At 36.2% G+C, this 17,953-nt stretch overlaps 1 protein-coding gene across 2 annotated transcripts in view; it reads left to right on the top strand.

The window, feature by feature from the left end:
- IRAK4 (interleukin 1 receptor associated kinase 4) overlaps positions 1 to 13,202 on the top strand; it is a 29,958-nt gene extending 16,756 nt beyond the window's left edge. The window contains exons 7-12 of one of the 2 annotated variants that reach the window (XM_065888401.1): positions 4,160 to 4,274; positions 4,698 to 4,807; positions 8,203 to 8,386; positions 9,305 to 9,367; positions 11,769 to 11,927; positions 12,057 to 13,202. In XM_065888401.1, the coding sequence (XP_065744473.1) occupies positions 4,160 to 4,274; positions 4,698 to 4,807; positions 8,203 to 8,386; positions 9,305 to 9,367; positions 11,769 to 11,927; positions 12,057 to 12,092 (667 nt within the window). In that variant the 3' untranslated portion in view covers positions 12,093 to 13,202. The remainder of the gene's footprint in view (positions 1 to 4,159; positions 4,275 to 4,697; positions 4,808 to 8,202; positions 8,387 to 9,304; positions 9,368 to 11,768; positions 11,928 to 12,056) is intronic. The other variant, XM_065888403.1, reaches the window with a different exon arrangement.
- The last annotated feature ends 4,751 nt before the right edge of the window (positions 13,203 to 17,953 follow it).

Raw genomic sequence — 17,953 nt, 5'->3', positions numbered from 1 at the left:
GGTTTATCAATTTTGTTTATCTTCTCAAAGAATCAGTTTTTAGTTTCATTGATCTTTGCTGTTGTTTTCTTTGTTTCTATTTCATTTATTTCTGCTCTGATCTTTAGGATTTCTTTCCTTTTACTAACTTTGGGATTTGCTTGTTATTCTTTCTCTAGTTCCTTTAGGTATAAGGTTAGACTGTTTATTTGAAATTTTTCTTGCTTCTTGAGGTAGGCTTGTATTGCTATAAACTTCTTTCTTAGAACTGCTTTTGCTGCACCCCACAGGTTTTGGATCATTGTGTTTTCATTGTAATTTGTCTCTAGGTATTTTTTTATTTCCGTGTTGATTTCTTCAGTGATCTCTTGGTTATTTAGTAACGTATTGTTTAGCCTCCATGTTTTACATTTTTACATTTTTTTCCCTGTAATTGATTTCTAATCTAATAGCATTGTGGTCGGAAAAGATGCTTGATATCATTTCAATTTTCTTAAATTTACTGAGGCTTGATTTGTGACCCAAGATGTGATCTATTTTGGAGAATATTGTGTGCACTTGAGAAGAAAGTGTATTCTGCTCTTTTTAGATGGAATGTCCTATAAATATCAAGTAAATCTATCTGTCCTATTGTGTCATTTAAAGCTTGTTCTTCCTTATTAAGTTTCTGTCTGGATGATCTGTCCATTGGTGTATGTGAGATGTTAAAGTCCCCCATTATTATTGTGTTACTGTCAATTTCCTCTTTTATAGCTGTTAGCAGTTGCCTTATGTATTGAGGTGCTCCTAGGTTGGATGCATATATACTTATAATTGTTATATCTTCGTCTTGGATTGATTCCTTGTTTCTTGTAACATTCTTTATTTTAAAGTCTATTTTATCTGATATGAGTATTGCTACACCAGCTTTCTTCTGATTTCCACTTGCATGGAATATCTTCCTCCATCCCCTCACTTTCAGTCTGTATGTGTCCCTAGGTCTGAAGAGCATCTCTTGTAGACAGCATATATATGGGTCTTTTTTTTGTATACATGCTTCGAGCCTGTGTCTTTTGGTTGGAGCATTTAATCCATTCACGTTTAAGGTAATTATCGATACGTATGTTCCTATTACCATCTTCGTAATTGTTATGGTTTGTTTTTGTAGGTCCTTTTCCTGTCTTGTGTTTCCCACTTAGAGAAGTTCCTTTAGCATTTTTTGTAGAGCTGGTTTGGTGGTGCTGAATTCTGTTAGCTTTTGCTTGTCTGTAAAGCTTTTGATTTCTCCATCAAATCTGAATGAGATCCTTGCCGGGTGGAGTAATCTTGGTTGTAGATTCTTCCCTTTCATCACTTTAAATATATTGTGCTACTCCCTTCTGGTTTGTAGAGTTTCTGCTGAGAAGTCAGCTGTTAACCTTATGGGAGTTCCCTTGTATGTTATTTGTCATTTTTCCCTTGTTGCTTTGAATAATTTTTCTTTGTCTTTACTTTTTGTCAGTTTGATTACTATGTGTCTCGGTATGTTTCTCCTTGGGTTTATCCTGCCTGGGACTGTCTGTGCTTCCTGGACTTAGGTGGCTATTTCCTTTCCCGTGTTAGGGAAGTTTTCAACTATAATCTCTTCAAACATTTTCTCGGGTCCTTTCTCTCTCTCTTCTCCTTCTGGGACCCCTATAATGCGAATGTTGTTGCATTTAATATTGTCCCAAATGTCTCTTAGGCTGTCTTCATTTCTTTTCATTCTTTTTTCTTTATTCTGTTCCATGGCAGTGAATTCCACCATTCTGTCTTCCAGGTCACTTATCCGTTCTTCTGCCTCAGTTATTCTGCTATTGATTCCTTCAAGTGTAATTTTCATTTCAGTTATTGTATGTTCATCTCTGTTTGTTTGTTCTTTAATTCTTCTAGGTGTTTGTTCTTTAATTTTTCTATGTGTTTGTTAAACATTTCTTGCATCTTCTCGATCTTTGCCTCCATTCTTTTTCCAAGGTCCTGGATCATCTTCACTATCATTATTCTGAATTTTTTTTCTGGAAGGTTGCCTATCTCCACTTAATTTAGTTGTTTTTCTGGGGTTTTATCTTGTTCCTTCATCTGGTACAAAGTCCTCTGCCTTTTGATTTTGTCTGTCTTTCTGTGAATGTGGTTTTCCTTCCACAGGCTGCGGAATTGTAGTTCTTCTTGCTTCTGCTGTCTGCCCTCTGGTGGATGAAGCTATCTAAGAGGCTTGTGCAAGCTTCCTAATGGGAGGGACTGGTGGTGGATAGAGCTCAGTAAAACTTTAATCCACTTTTCTGCTGATGTGTGGGGCTGGAGTCCCTCCCTTTTGGTTGTTTGGCCTGCAGCGACCCAGCACTAGAGCCTACCCAGCTCTCTGGTGGGGCTAATGGCAAACTCTGGGAGGGCTCACGTCAAGTACTTCCCAGAACTCCTGCTGCCAGTGTCCTTGTCCTCATGGTGAGCCACAGTCACCCCCTGCCTCTGCAGGAGACCCTCCAACACTAGCAGGTAGGCTTTGTTCAGTCTCCTATGGGGTCACTGCTCCTTCCCCTGGGTCCTGATGCACACACTACTTTTTGTGTGCCCTCCAAGAGTGGAGTCTCTGTTTCCTCCAGTCCTGTTGAAGTCCTGAGTCAAATCCCACTAGCCTTCAAAGTCTGATTCTCTAGGAATTCCTCCTCCTGTTGCCAGACCCCCAGGTTGGGAAACCTGACATGGGGCTCAGAACCTTCACTCCAGTGGGTGGATCTGTGCTACAAGTGTTCTCCAGTTTGTGAGTCACCCACCCAGCAGTTATGGGATTTGATATTATTGTGATTGTGCCCCTCCTACCATCTCATTGCAGCTTCTCCTTTGTCTTTGGACATGGGGTATCTTTTTTGGTGCATTCCAGTGTCTTCCTGTCATTGATTGTTCAGCAGTTAGTTGTGATTCCAGTGGTCTCGCAAGACGAAGTCTATTCATTCTTAACTTAACCAAGTTTCTTAACTGTCTCTTCATTAGTTTTCTCATCTGTAAAATGGGATAATTATTTTAATAATGAAATACTTCATTAAGTTATTGTAAGGATTAAATAAAACAAAGCAGGTAAATCACTTACCGCAGTGCCTTGTTAGTATAAATTCAGCAAATATTATCTACTCTTTTTTTTTTTGCGGTACGCGGGCCTCTCACTGTTGTGGCCTCTCCCGTTGCAGAGCACAGGCTCTGGATGCACAGGCTCAGCAGCCATGGCTCACGGGCCCAGCCGCTCCGCAGCATGTGGGATCCTCCCAGACCGGGGCACGAACCCGTGTCCCTGCATTGGCAGGCGGACTCTCAACCACTGCGCCACCAAAGAAGCCCTACTTATTTTAAAATGTGCTAATTTTGTGGAAAATGGAGCACTTACTATCTTAATTTGCACTTCATAAAATATTTCTGGGCTCTCATATATATTTGCTCATTTAATTCTCACAGCATTCATGTTACATAATATGTATTATCCACATTTACCAGGTAAAGTTGCTGAGGCTCAGTGAGACTGTTAACTTGTGAGAGGTCACATTTCCAGGAGGTGGCAGAACTGGACTTTAAACTTAGGACTTTGAACCCAGGTTTCTTTCTACTGTGCCACAGATGCCTGCAGTTTTGTTACACTTCAGCTCTATTTAGTTTTATTACTCTCAAGTATATAAAGAAACTCAAATTAGGTTGTAAATAATCAGACATGATCAAAGATCAAAAATATATAACTTAGATGTAATTAAAAATCAGATGTCTATAAATCAGTGCTTTGGATGTGTTAAAGAATTCTTGAAAGGATTGTCATACAAGTTTCAACACACTTCTTGAAATCTTGTTTGTGCTATCATTGAAAATTATACAAAACAAAGGTAAACTTCAGCCTAGTTCTTAACCAAACTATTACAAGTACCAATGATCTGAATTATTGAGCTTTTGCTATAAAATCAAAAGCAGTTTTGCTTCTAATGTTGATTAATATTGACTGAAAGGAGAACTGTTTGCAGAAAATTATAAGCAGTTATAATAAACATATATAAAGATGTTAGAAACATATGTATCATATTACAGTGATATATAGCATATAATTATTTCTTGCTGTTTTTTTTAAAGCTCTAAATTGAATAACTTATAACCTACAGCTAAATATATGTATGTATCATAATAATTTTGAGTGGAAAATTATTTGTCACAGGTGTCAACATGAAAACTTAGTAGAACTACTTGGTTTCTCAAGTGATGGAGATGACCTCTGCTTAGTGTATGTTTACATGCCCAATGGTTCATTGCTAGACAGACTGTCTTGCTTGGTAAGATGTTTGTTCATCACATTGTTAGGCTTTATGTTTCTGTGTTGGAATACTGATATTTACTTTGTGACAGGATCATTTAAAGTGTATTAGTCTTAATATTTTTCCTAGTCTGTGAAAACTATACAGTTGGTATGTAAACAACTGGAATTGCCTAGCAGGTGATAATCTAAAATGTAAAAATATCAGTCAAGGCTAAACTTTGAAGATGCTCTTATATATTTTTATTGTTAAATAAGAAATACTAATCCCCATTTGATCTTATTTAGAGATTATTTTTTAACAACTTAAAAAGTGATATTTGTAAATTCTTAGCAATGTAATATAATTGTCAGTAGCTGCTTAGAAAAAATCTTATATATTTTCATAGATTTTTTTTATCCTCCTCTTTTTTTTTAATTGGTTTGTTTCTTACTTCATAAGGATGATACTCCACCACTCTCTTGGTGCATAAGATGCAAGATTGCTCAGGGTGCAGCTAATGGCCTCAGTTATTTACATGAAAACCATCATATTCATAGAGATATTAAAAGGTAAAATGCTACCTTTACAAAGCTTTAGGAAAACTGTCTTAAAGAATAATTTTCTCTCACTCTTTCTATTCACTATTCACATGCACGTCTTAACCTGGAGCACTCCGTGAAAGCTCTCCTCACTAAGGATGTCTGTAATCTGCCTTATTTCAAACCCAGTGACCTATTTCCAGCATTCATCCTAATTTACCTTTTTAAAAAGAATAGTATGTTTTTCTGTTCTTCTTGACCATTTTTGCTATGTCAAGATTATTTTCCTTCTTATTTTCTGGGTCACTGCTCTTTTCTGAATCACTTTTATCCTCCACAGGTGAATTTCAGTTATCTTTCTTGTTATGTATTTAGTTAGTTAACAAATATTAGTTGAACACTTATGACATGATAGGTACTGTAGATGGTATAGTTAGCAAAAGTAGCATTTGTAGCATCTGACAGCAATCAAATAATCACAAAATAATAACAGAACTTTAGTGTATAGTCTATAGTATTAGTATAAAGAAGAGTTCCCTGAGGAAATGATATTTAAGCTGAGATCCAAAGAATGAACAGGAAATAAGTAGGCACAATTTGAGGGCAGCCATAGAAAATGGGGAAAGAGCATTCTAGGAAGAAGGAACCACATATGTGAGACCAGTGTTGAAAGGGAACGTGGGAGCATGAAGAATTACAGGAAGTGAAATAAATGAAGTGTGGAAATTCAAGGGGTGATTGATGTAAGATAAAATTATGGAAGTAGGCAGAGAGCTAGGCCCTGTAGGACCTAATAGACCAAAATAAGGACATTAATTTTATCACAGATATAATCAGATGCCATTGAAAAATTGTAAGTAAGAATGTGGCACCACATTTAAGTTTTGAAAAGATCACTTTGACTTGAGTGTAGAGAACAGTTTGTAAGAAGGGGTAGCTTGGAGCCTATCATAGAAGGCTTGGTGGTAGCAGTTCATATGAAGAGACGTGAACAGATTTGAGAGCTTAAGATGGCAAGTCTTGCTGATTCTTGGCTGCAGGGGCATCAGGGAGAGTGACATATCAGGAGTGACACCAGGATTTATGGCTTCCAGAACTGAATTCTGGAATGATTGTGACACGATTCACTTACAGAGAAAGCACTGAAAGAGGACCAGGTTGGGGGTGGAAAATGTGAGTTCTCTTTTGTGCACGTTGTGTTAGAGGTTCCTTTAAGATATAGAAGTGAGTAGAGATGTTAATCAGTGTGATGTACATGTTGGAGCTGAAAGAAGTCTGAGCTGAAGACATCAATTTGTGTATTACTTGCATATGGGTGTTAATTGAAGAGCTATCATATGGTTGTCTTCACTTTAAGAGAGAACTAGATTAGGAAAAGTTCCCAAGATTTAGTCCTGAGGAACTTCAAGACTTAATGGCCAAGTAGAAGAGAATGAGTCTAGAAAGGAATCTAAGAAAGTATTGCAAGTAAGCTGAAAACCAGGAGAGTGTGGTATCCCTGAGAACAAGGAAAGAGAGTTTCCCTAGAAGGACTAGTCAAAAGTGTCAATTGCTTATTTAGAGGTCAGGATAAGGACTGAAAAATAATGGCATTTAAAAAAAAAATTTTTAAATGAGGCATTTGATTAGTGCCATGAAGGTCATTAGTGACTTTATGGAGATCTACTTCCATGTAGTGATTGGGTCAGAATTCAGGTTGTAGTTGAGCAGAGAATGGGAGCGAGAGAAATGAGAGGTGAGTATAGACAGTCTGATAAGACGTTTAGCCCACGAAGAGGGATAACTGGAAATTAGTGTGTCATTCAGGAAGCTTTTTTTTAAGATGGCAGTGACTACAGCATGTTTTTGTGTCTATGGAAAGAAGGAGGTGATAGAACAGAAGAGAGAAATGAGATAATTTATAGCATAAGGTTCCTGAGAATGTAGAAAGGAGTCCAAGTAGAGGGACTAGCCTCAGATAAGAGAAGAGACACCATCTCCCATCCCTTACACATTGGTGTATTCCAGTTGGTGTGTTCTTACCTCATCGTCTCTTTGGTTCATCCTACATATTCTTGCTGAGTGATATATTGACTTTAACTTCTACCTCTATGTGGGCAACTCTCAAATCGGTATCATTAGCCTCCAGTCCTATATTTTCAGTGTTTACAGACCAAATCACCCCACCGAGATGTCCCACAGCAGCCTGTAAGTCAACATGTCAGAAATCACTCATTCCTCTTCCAACCCAAGTTCTTCCTTCTGTATTTCTTTCCTAATCAAATGAAGTCAGTATTCATCCTGTCTCCCAAGCTAAAGACTTTCTCATTCCCCATATCATACAAATTACAAAGTTCTATTGAGTATGCCTCAAAATTTGCACCTCCTTTTTCTCTCCAGCCTTTATTTACACTCTATCTCTTGTTTGCTTTATTACAAACTTTCCTGGTCATCCTTTAACCAGTCTGTACCAGTTCTCATCTATGCAGTACTATACTGACAGGTTGTGGTCCTAAAAATCAAGTCTGATAACATCAATTCCCTACTATGAACCCATTAGCTGGTATCCTGCTGCTCACAGGATAAAGCTCAAGCTCTCCTCATGTTCCACTGACACCAGTTTCTTCAAATTGATCATATGTTTTTTGTTTTCATCACTGTGTTCATGTTGCTCCATTTGTCTGAGATGCCTTTCTTTCTTTCTTTTAACCTCAACTTGTAACAATCCTTCAAGACTATGCACTCTTTTCACCTTCTACTTGGAATTTTCTGCAGTTCTTCCAGACACGTGGTTGTTCTCTCAGCATTTTGTGCCTAATATCACCATTATGAATACTTACTGGATTTAAAAAAATTATTCCTATACCTTTGTTACAGATAAGATTCGAAGATAGCCCCCATGCCCAGCCCTGAGCTTAAATACTATAAAACATTGGGGGTCCTCAATAAAGTTTTGATGAATGAAAGTATGAGTGTAGGAGCACATGCATAAAATGAATGAATGAAGATCTTTTAGCCATATTCTTTCCTCTTTAAAAGATTTCAGATAATACCCCCCAAGAAATGAAATAAATAAGAAACTTTAGTTGAAAATTTGTTTTTAAATGAATTGGGATATTTTAGGAAAGGAATTAAGAAGGGTGCTTTAGGACACTTCGAGGGAAGTTACCTTGTAATAAATTATTTGTGAAATAATAAAAATATCTCTCACTAATATCAACAGCTTTATTTCACTTTTATTCTCCTTAGATTTTCCCTCAAGAAACAATAAGGAAAAGAAGACAATTTTATTTCTCATTAGCTTTAATCTGAAATTCTCATTTATTTACACAAATTTCAGGCTTTTATGATGTATATTATAAAGTGGGATACTGTATAAATACAAACATTCATACACCTACCTAAGGAACTATTTGATTTGCTTGAAAAGAAAAACTTTTTTTCAGCGCAAATATCTTACTAGACGAAGACTTTACAGCCAAAATATCTGACTTTGGGCTTGCACGGGCTTCTGAGAAGTTTGCCCAAACAGTCCTGACAAGCAGAATTGTGGGAACAACAGCTTATATGGCACCAGAAGCTTTGCGAGGAGAAATAACAGCCAAATCTGACATCTACAGCTTTGGTGTGGTAAGTTTCATATATATATATATGTACACACACACACACGCACACACACATACACACACATATAAAATAATATATATATAATTAGTAACAATAATCATTCTGGCTGTACTTGTGAAATTGAAATAGAATATTTTGAATACACCTGTGTTGCTTAGCTCTTACATAAAGATTAAAATTGTTCAGTTTAACCTCTAGTTAAATGAGAAAGTTATAAAAACTACTCTGAATTTGTAAAACTTTTAAATTGATTTCTGAAATTACTGCAAGAAATAATTTTTTGCCACATGAATTAATATGAAACTTGAATTAATGCATAAAACAAATTGTGTCATACAGTATGCACTTTAATGTCATGTTTTAAAAATGAAATCTTTTTTGAAGGAAATATGCTTTGGCATTTTCTGATCTACCAGTCTGTTCCTAATAACTTTTATGATGGTATGAGGAGTGGATGGGAGTGGTTGGAGAAATTGGGTGCTTCTTTATCTTATTTATTCAGATGTGTTTCATTTATGGATATTTATCTTCATAGTACTGTGAAGTTAAGGCACAGAGTTCTAGGATATGCCTGAGGTTTAGAAAATAATATTCTCCTAAGAACCAGAGAAAATTATTCTTGTGAAAAATCCTCTGCAAGACAGGAAAAGCAGAGTCCAGAACACATGTTGAGGGGGTGCTGATTGTTTAGTAAGTTGCCAGTAGAAAAGAACTGCTTGAGGGTATGGGTGGGATCCGAGGTGTCCGGGAAGAAAGAGTGGTCAGAAATGACCACAGCTCGTGTTCTTTCCGCTTTCATGCCTAAAGGGCATAATGCAGTGTGTGGAAATTGTTCATCAGATTTCATAATCAAGAGTTATGTTCCTTCTAGTTTCTATATGTTGTCTTGAGTCATATTAATGGATTTTACTTTCTTCTTAGGTTTTACTAGAAATAATAACTGGACTTCCAGCTGTGGATGAACACCGTGAACCTCAGTTATTGGTAATTGAAAGATTTCATTTTTTCCAGTCCTTTTCTATATGCATTTAGAATCTAAATTTCTGTGGGTAAATTTGGTATCTAGAAATGTCATTTTCTATTGGCAGTCTTTCTGTTGGCAATTACATAGTGGCATATGGAAAGAGCATCAAATATTTCTAATCTCAGCTCTGCCTTGAAATATTTGTGAAGCTTGGAAAAGACACATATATTCTATGTTCTAGTTTCTTTGTGTCTAAAATCACAATAGGGCTATATGATTTATGAGGTCTCCTCCAGTATATGTTTATTTTGTTACTTTCATGGTGATTACTAATAGCAGAGAGGAAAAGCAACATTTGCTTCCTTTGAAATTTATATCAGAATAGAATTGCTAATAAAATTCTTTATCCATTTCTATTATGGAGTATTTTTTAATATAGTTACCATAGAAAATTTTACCTGTGTGTTATATTAGGCATTCATTGACAATTATATAAATAGACTAACTGAATGCTAAAACTATAGGAAAATTATGCCATGCCTTTTTTTCCTATATATTAAATTTTAAGAACTTGGAGAGCCTTCTAATAAAATTAAAGACTTACAGAAATACCTAGTACTATATATAAGTTTTTCTTAAAATTAGTTAAATAACTACACTGACTTTATTCTAATTTATGTGTTCTAATGGAACAAACCAGTGTGACAAATTCAGACAACATGTGTATACCAGATTATTCCCCTAGAATGAGGATTAGAAAGTCAAAAGGTATAATATATTTGCTCAAAGGCTTGGTGCCATACTTTTAAGAAATACCATAAGTATAATATCTCTATATTACAATATTGCTACAAGTGTCCCTTATAAAACTATATATTACAAAGCTTTCCATGGGTTCCTGGATATGTAGTAATGAATATTACATGCTATATAGTATTTCACATTAAAATATATTTATAAAACATAGTTGTGAAAAGTTAATCTTTTTGTAATATTTCATAATATTTTACAGTAGCACATAGTGAAATTTTGTCTTATCAAAGAAATAAAATCCTCTGTCCCATTGGTTCTTGGAGGTCAGGAAAGAAGCCTGGGCTGGAGTTACAATTTTTGAGCTGTTCGTGTACAGGCATGCCAAAGCTTTGTGTGTTGATTGGATTATACAGAGAAAGTGTGTAGGTGAAAAATATAGGAGGAAAAAAATTACCACAAAGTAGGGTTTTAAATGACAAATTTATTCTCTCATGGTTCTGGAAGCCAGAAGTCTGAAATAAAAATTTTGTCAGGGCTACATTCCCTCTGGAGACTCTAGGGGAGAGTCTTCCCTTGCCTCTTCCAGCTTCCAGGAGCTGTTGACATTCCTTGACTTGTATGCACATCCCTCCAATTTCTGCCTCTGTGATCACATTGTCTTCTCCTTTGTGTCTTTTTTTTTTTCTTCTTTCTGTCTCTTAAACAGATGCTTGTCATTGGATTTAGGGCCCACCTGGGTAATCCAGGATGATCTCATCTCAAAATGCTTAGCTTAATTACATCTGCAAAGACCTTTTCTCCAAATACAGTCACATTCACAGGTTCTGGGGATTAGGACTTGGACATATCTTTTGGGGGCTACCGCTCAACCCACTACACCATCCTAGTCCTCCACCTCTTTCCTGATTGATTATCTTTTCATCGTGGCCCTGCCCCCTTTCTCTTCCTCCCTCTTTCTCTTTGATTCAACAGTGTGAGTACGCATAGAGAAGTGTGCCTGTGCAGGGAGGGGGTCTGCATTCAGAAGCTGGAATTGCATCATCAGAAGCACAGCAAAGAAGCAGACCTCCTTGTGCTGGCCACCAGTAAATACTGCTGAGTACATGAGAGCAATTAGCTCAGTCACATAAATACAAAAACCAATAGGCGGGTTTCCCTGGTGGCACAGTAGTTGAGAGTCAGCCTGACGATGCAGGGGACACGGGTTAGTGCCCCGGTCTGGGAAGATCCCACATGCCGCGGAGCGGCTGGGCCCATGAGCCATGGCCGCTGAGCCTGCGCGTCCAGAGCCTGTGCTCCGCAACGTGAGAGGCCACAACAGTGAGAGCCCCGCGTACCGCAAAAAAAAAAAAAAAAACAATAGGCAAATGGCTGAAAGTTTCTAGGAGGGAGGTATATATGTATACATAAGTAAGTAAGTAAATAAATAGAGTTTCTCCTAGATGTCTTCAATTCTTAATAAGGTTACAACGGTAGATAGTAAACTAAGAGTAAATGTTATTATGATGTAGATTAAATAATTTAAATGTATTCTTTTATAATATAATTGATAATATAGGTTAATTATAATATAAATATAATTTATATTTATTTATAAATACATTTATAAATTTATCTGATTTGTTTCCCTTTTATTTGACACTCAAAGTTTTAACATTTGTCTTAAAGCTGGATATTAAAGAAGAAATTGAAGATGAAGAAAAGACAATTGAAGATTATATTGATATGAAGATGAATGACATTGATCCCACTTCCATTGAAACTATGTACTCTGTTGCCAGTCAATGTCTGCATGAAAAGAAAAATAAAAGACCAGACATTAAGAAGGTAATTTTTTTTAACATATATTTAAAAAGTGAAGGAGGTGGGGTTTGTCATTTTTTCCTAAGTGTACATTTCAAACCAACTATTTAATGTGGTTCTTTTGTTTTTTCTATCTTTCTTTCTTTATAAAAGGTTCAACAACTGCTGCAAGAAATCACAGCTTCTTAAAACTTTACTGGAATAGACTCTTGGGTTTTTATATACAGCTATCTAAATCATTTTTTAAACTAAGATTTTTTGTAAGCATTCTTCTTTACCTTTGACAAGGCAGCATGATGAAGTGCAGTGGTTATTGAAGCTTGTGTAGAACCCCCAATATATAGAACAAACGAAAGTAGAGCCACTGTAGCAACACTTAGCCCTACTTTCACTCTGAGGTCTTACCGTAATCCCTGAGATCTCCTTGGAACCTTACCAAACACAGTATGAAAACTCAGAATTAACAAAAAAGAGGACTGAACTATAGGGTGAAAAGACCCTGGGCTGAAGCCTGACTCCACTACTAATTTTCTGTAAAGCTTTGGGCAACCTCTTAGCTGCTTTGAACCTTGGTTTTTTCACCTGTAACGTTGGACTAATTATCTACTGTGCCTCTCTGACAGGTAGTCATGAAAATCAAATGATGCAGAATATGTACAGGCACTTTGTAACTTGTAAAGTGATATAAAATTTAATGTTTACATAAATGATTATAAAATGCTATTACAGTCATTTGTTTATAGGGTCATGTTCACAGTGTGCTATTTTAAGCAATCATTCACCATAAGCCAGTTATGCCCTGATGATATTCCCATGATGATATGGCCATTGTTAGATTATGTTATATGGGAAATTTGAAAGCATTTTGCAGATGCAGTTATAGTCCCTCATCAGCTGACTTTGACTGTCAATAAGGAGATGCTGCTTTGGGGGCTGGACCTAATAAGGTGAGCTTAGAAGAGCTTACAAGAAGTCCAAGAGATTCTCCTGTAGGCCTTGAGGTAAGCTACCATGTTGTAGGAAGGCCACATTGGCTAAGATCTATGGGTGGCCTTTAGGAGATGAAAGCTACCTTCCGGCTATCAGCCAGCAAGAAAAAATTGGAATCTTCGTTGTACAGCCTCAAGAAACTGAATTCTTCCAACAACCTAAATTAGCTTAAAAGAGTGCTCCAAACTTCAGATGATACCATAGCCCCCACTGACACCTAAATTTCGGCCTTGTGAGACCCTCAGTAGAAAACATGGACTTCTGTGCCTGGACATGCAGAATTGTGAGATAATAAATAAGTTGCTATAAGCCACCAAGTTTGTGGTAATTTTTTATGCAGCAATAGAAATGAATACAGATATTCTCATGATGATTCTCCCACAGGGATACCCCATCATGTTCACAGGTTCTGTCCACAATACCAAATATCTGCAATTATTCATTCATTCAATAAACTTGGTATCATTAGTTCTTTCATTAACACACTCAAAACAAGAGTATGTAGAGTGAGCTATAGTAGAAGATGATCATCCTCTATATTGTACTGTTTAGACCTTCCTAAATGCTTTCTTGGGAAACAGAGATAGTACTGTTTTCAAATCACCTTTATAAACTAAGCATTTAAGAAAAAAACATTTGCTAGTTGAAAAGCAAAATAAATAAAATGACTTGGTCACATTAATCTCAACAAGAACTCACATAATTTGAGGCACGGTATGGCTTATAACCCTGAAAATAATAATGTTATTTTAAAATATAATGAGAGACTTCCCTGGTGGTCCAGTGGTTAAGACTCCATGCTCCCAATGCAGGGGACACGGGTTCGATCCCTGGTTGGGGAACTAAGATCCCTCATGCCCCGTGGCATGGCCAAATAAAATAAAATTATTAAAAAAATTTTTAAAAATAAAATATAATGAGTTAACTATTACTTGAAATAAAAGTATATATGTAAAATGCCATGGATGTAGCTGTGGTTATGGGCTGTGACTAAACCATATTAAAAATTTTTAAATGAGTAACCTGTTTCATTGATTTTGAAAATTTCACAGTATAATTTGGTAGATGTTTCCATTCCAATCAAATGGAATTGATATCAGACTTTCCAAAATTAGGCATGGCTTCTCTCTCAGGATAAGACTGTACCTTAACTCTTTTGAGAGCCACAATACAGTCAATCCAAGATTCCAAAGCAAGATTCCACACGGTTTCATGCCTGATGGTGTGTGATGCATCGTGGACCCTTGAACTTGTGTGACTCACTTAACTCTAGGAATGAACAGCAGGGGGGTTGCCCTCAGCTTGCAGCTGAGCAGGACTTGACTAAAGTTCTGAGGAGAATAATGTACAGGCTCTTTTCACAGTTTCCTCAAGGCAGAATTTAATGGCCTGTGGTGACATCTAGTTGAAGCATTTTCTTAACTGCATTTGGAATATACTTCCCCCTAATCTTTTATAGAAACAGAAAAAAATAGATTTTCGAAAAAAATGTTTGACAAAGGTTTTGATGTGAACTTTTAACGTTGCCTCCAACAACTGATGATTGTGCAAACCAATAAGTAATGAGACCACAGTAGAGAACCACTGGCCTACCCCATTTCCAGAAAGAACAACTGCCTTTCCCCCCATATTTCTAACCCATTGATTTGCGAGCTAGCCAACTAAAAGTTTTTAATTCTGAATTTCTCTCAATATGTTCTATGAGGAACAAGCAGATAATAGGAACAATTAATCAATGTTTTGCTTTACTTTTCTGACATATAATTAAGACAAATTTAAGACATTCTAAAGCATTTATTGCTCTGATCACTTTTTCTTCTATAACTATATATAATGGCTATAGATCCCAGCTATCTATGATCCCATTTTTCACTTTCAAAACAAGTGTATGTTTTATTTTTTCCAACTTTATGGCAGTATAATTGACAAATAAAAATTGTATGTACTTAAGGTGTTCAAAGTGATAGTTTGATATATAGCCCTCAGTATCCCCAGGGCATTGGTTCCTGGACCCCTGTGGATACCAAAATCTATAGATTCTCAAGTCCCTAATATAAAATGATATAGTATTTGCATATAACCTATGCACATCCTCCTGTATGCTTTAAATCATCTTTAGATTACTTATAACATCCAGTACAATGTAAATGTGATGTAAATAGTTGTAAATACAATGTAAATATGTAAATAGTTGCCAATGTGGCAAATTCATTTTGCTTTTTTGAACTTACTGGAATATTTTTTCAAATATTTTCAATCCACACTTGGTTGAATCCACAGATGCAGAACCCATGGATACAGGGGGCTGACTGTACATTGTGAAATGATTACCACAGTCAAGCTAACTAACACATCCACCACCTAACGTAGTTACTTTTTTAGTTATTTTGATGTGGTGAGGCTACTTAAGATCTACTGTCTTCTTAGCAAATTTCAAGTATATAATGCAGTGTTACTAACTATAGTCACCATGCTGTACTTTAGATCCCCAAAACTTACTTATTTTGTAACCAAAAGTTTAACCCTTTGACCAACCTCTCCCCATACTCCTTTAAAGTTTGTACTATTCCACTATATGAATGGACACAGATAGGACTGGCTTTTTAATCATTCAAATTCTAGTCTCAAAAATAGTATGGAGGCAACAACAGTGAATCTCCAAAATTAATACTAAGATTTCATTTCTCAGATGAAATTAGGAAAAATCATTTTATGAAATATTCTCACCTAAAATAAAAATCAGTAAATTAATTCATCAAATATTTATTGATTGTTTTCTGTGGTCCAGACACAGAAAGTAATGTACATATCCAAAGTCCCTGTTCTCCAGGAGCTTGTTCTCAAGAGAAAGTCTTTGTTCAGATGGAGATGATAATATACAAGTAAATAAGTAAGACAACATCAGGTAGTGAGAAGTGTTAAGGAAATGTTAAAACTATGTATTGTGATAGATTCCCTTGGCTAAGAAGGTTTAACAACACCCAAGCTAAAAAAAAAAAAGGCAAGAAAGAAAAGAAAAGAAGGAAGGGAGGAAGGAAGGAAGGGAGGGAGGAAGAAGGAGAGAAAGCAAGAGAGGAAAGAAAGAAAGAAAGAAAGGAAGGAAGGAAGGAAGAAAGAGAAGAAAGAAAGAAAAAAGAAAGAAAGAGAAAGAAAAGAAAGAAAGAAAGGGAGAAAGAAAGAAAGAGAAAAGAAAGAAAGAAAGAAGGCAGGCTACCAGTGTGTAGTCTCAGAAATGACTAGAATGTACTGTAACTTAAAAAATAATAATAAAAAAATCCTAAACTGAATCAAGTTTTATTTGCATGTTAGACTGTGTTATCAGAGACCTTTGGGTCAGCAATGAGCCAAGAAGAAGACGCTGTCACAAAGTTTCTACTACTATCCTGGGAAAAGGAATACTGTGTTTCAGATTATGTCAGATATTTTCCTCTACTGGCTATTTATACTTCAGGGTAATTTGGTGAAGATAGTGGTTAAAGTCATCTAATCTGTTTGCCTCACACTAATGCCATGTTTATCTGGCAGTCTTTTCTTTTCATTTTGATTTTTTGTCTGGATTTGCCTTTTGGAAGATAATGCACAGTGGCAAAGACTGTTACAACCTACATATCAGTTTCTATTGCAGAATATATTTTTATGAATAGTAAGATCACATTCTGGTTTATACTGAAGTCTTTTGAAAGTTTAGGTAGTATGAATTAAATCTTCAGAGATTGATCATCTCAGGCTGTCCCACAATGATGATATCTAAACCCTAGACTGTGACTGGCCCCTTCTTCTGCGACAGCCATTCTAATTGCCAGATGGTGTCTTCACCTCTTTTAAGAATTAGAATGGAGGTAATGCTACAGTGGTAATCATTTTGCAGTATATAAGTGTATCAAATCAACATGTTGTACACCTTAAATTTACACAGTATTATAATGTGGACGGACCTAGGGTCTGTCATACAGAGTGAAGTAAGTCAGAAAGAGAAAAACGAATATTATATATTAATGCATATATGTGGAATCTAGAAAAATGGTACAGATGAACCTATTTGCAGGGCAGGAATAGAGACACAGACATAGAGAACAGACGGGTGGACACAGAGGGGGAAGGGGAGGGTGGCATGAATTGGGAGATTAGCATTCACATATATACACTACCATGTGTAAAATAGATAGCTGGTGGGAACCTGCTGTATAGCATAGGGAGCTCAGCTCAGTGCTCTGTGATGACCTAGATAGATGGGTTGGAGGGGGGGTGGGAGGGAGTTCCAAGAGGGAGGGGATATATATACACATATAGCTGATTCACTTCGTTGTACAGAAGAAATTAACACAACATTGTAAAGCAATTATACTCCAATTAAAATAAAAGGTTAAATGAGGACTACATTCTTAGCCTATCTTCCCCTTTATAAAATATCTAAATAATGATAGAACTTTTATAGAAAAGAGATGCATATCACCATTATATATCTTAGAGAAAGACTGGAATCCTTTAGAGCAATAACAGAGTTTGACTATTATAAATTAATGAGTGGCCTTAAAACTGTTGACATACTGACCAATATCTGTTTAAAAATAAATTCAATGTCACTTCCATTAGTGGCATGCATTGGTCAAATATTCTTAAATCAATTCATAAGTTAGTGGAGGGAACATGCTATATCTTACTCTGTTAAACATATTAGAAAGCCCTGCCATACCAAGATTCTTTTTTTGCCAAGAAAGATCAATAATAGCATCTGCCCTTAAATATACAGGCCTGGAAAATGGCAAAGGAGCTCTAAAAATTCTCCTCCCCATGAAAAAATAAGAAAAGGCTGGCAAAAATTGTCAAAATTGACTTTTTCAGAACTGAAAACTAATCAAAGGTTTGCAGCATCTCCAAGAGCATTTATTCAAGAAAAACAGCTGAATCTCAGTAAGAACAACAAGCTTTGTGGCATTTTAACTTACACTAGTCCTATCTGCTGCTTCCTAGCTCAGTGGTAGCCTTGAAAGTAACAGCCCACATTTTTGGTACCAGAGGGAACAGAACAGAGCTGGAGCTCTTCAAAGCCTAGTTCTGAA

The sequence above is a fragment of the Phocoena phocoena genome, chromosome 11, assembly GCF_963924675.1.
Source record: "Phocoena phocoena chromosome 11, mPhoPho1.1, whole genome shotgun sequence".
NCBI classification, from domain to species: Eukaryota; Metazoa; Chordata; class Mammalia; order Artiodactyla; family Phocoenidae; genus Phocoena; species Phocoena phocoena.
The sequence above is the reverse complement of the archived record's forward strand: the minus strand, read 5'-3'. Positions and strand labels throughout refer to the sequence as shown.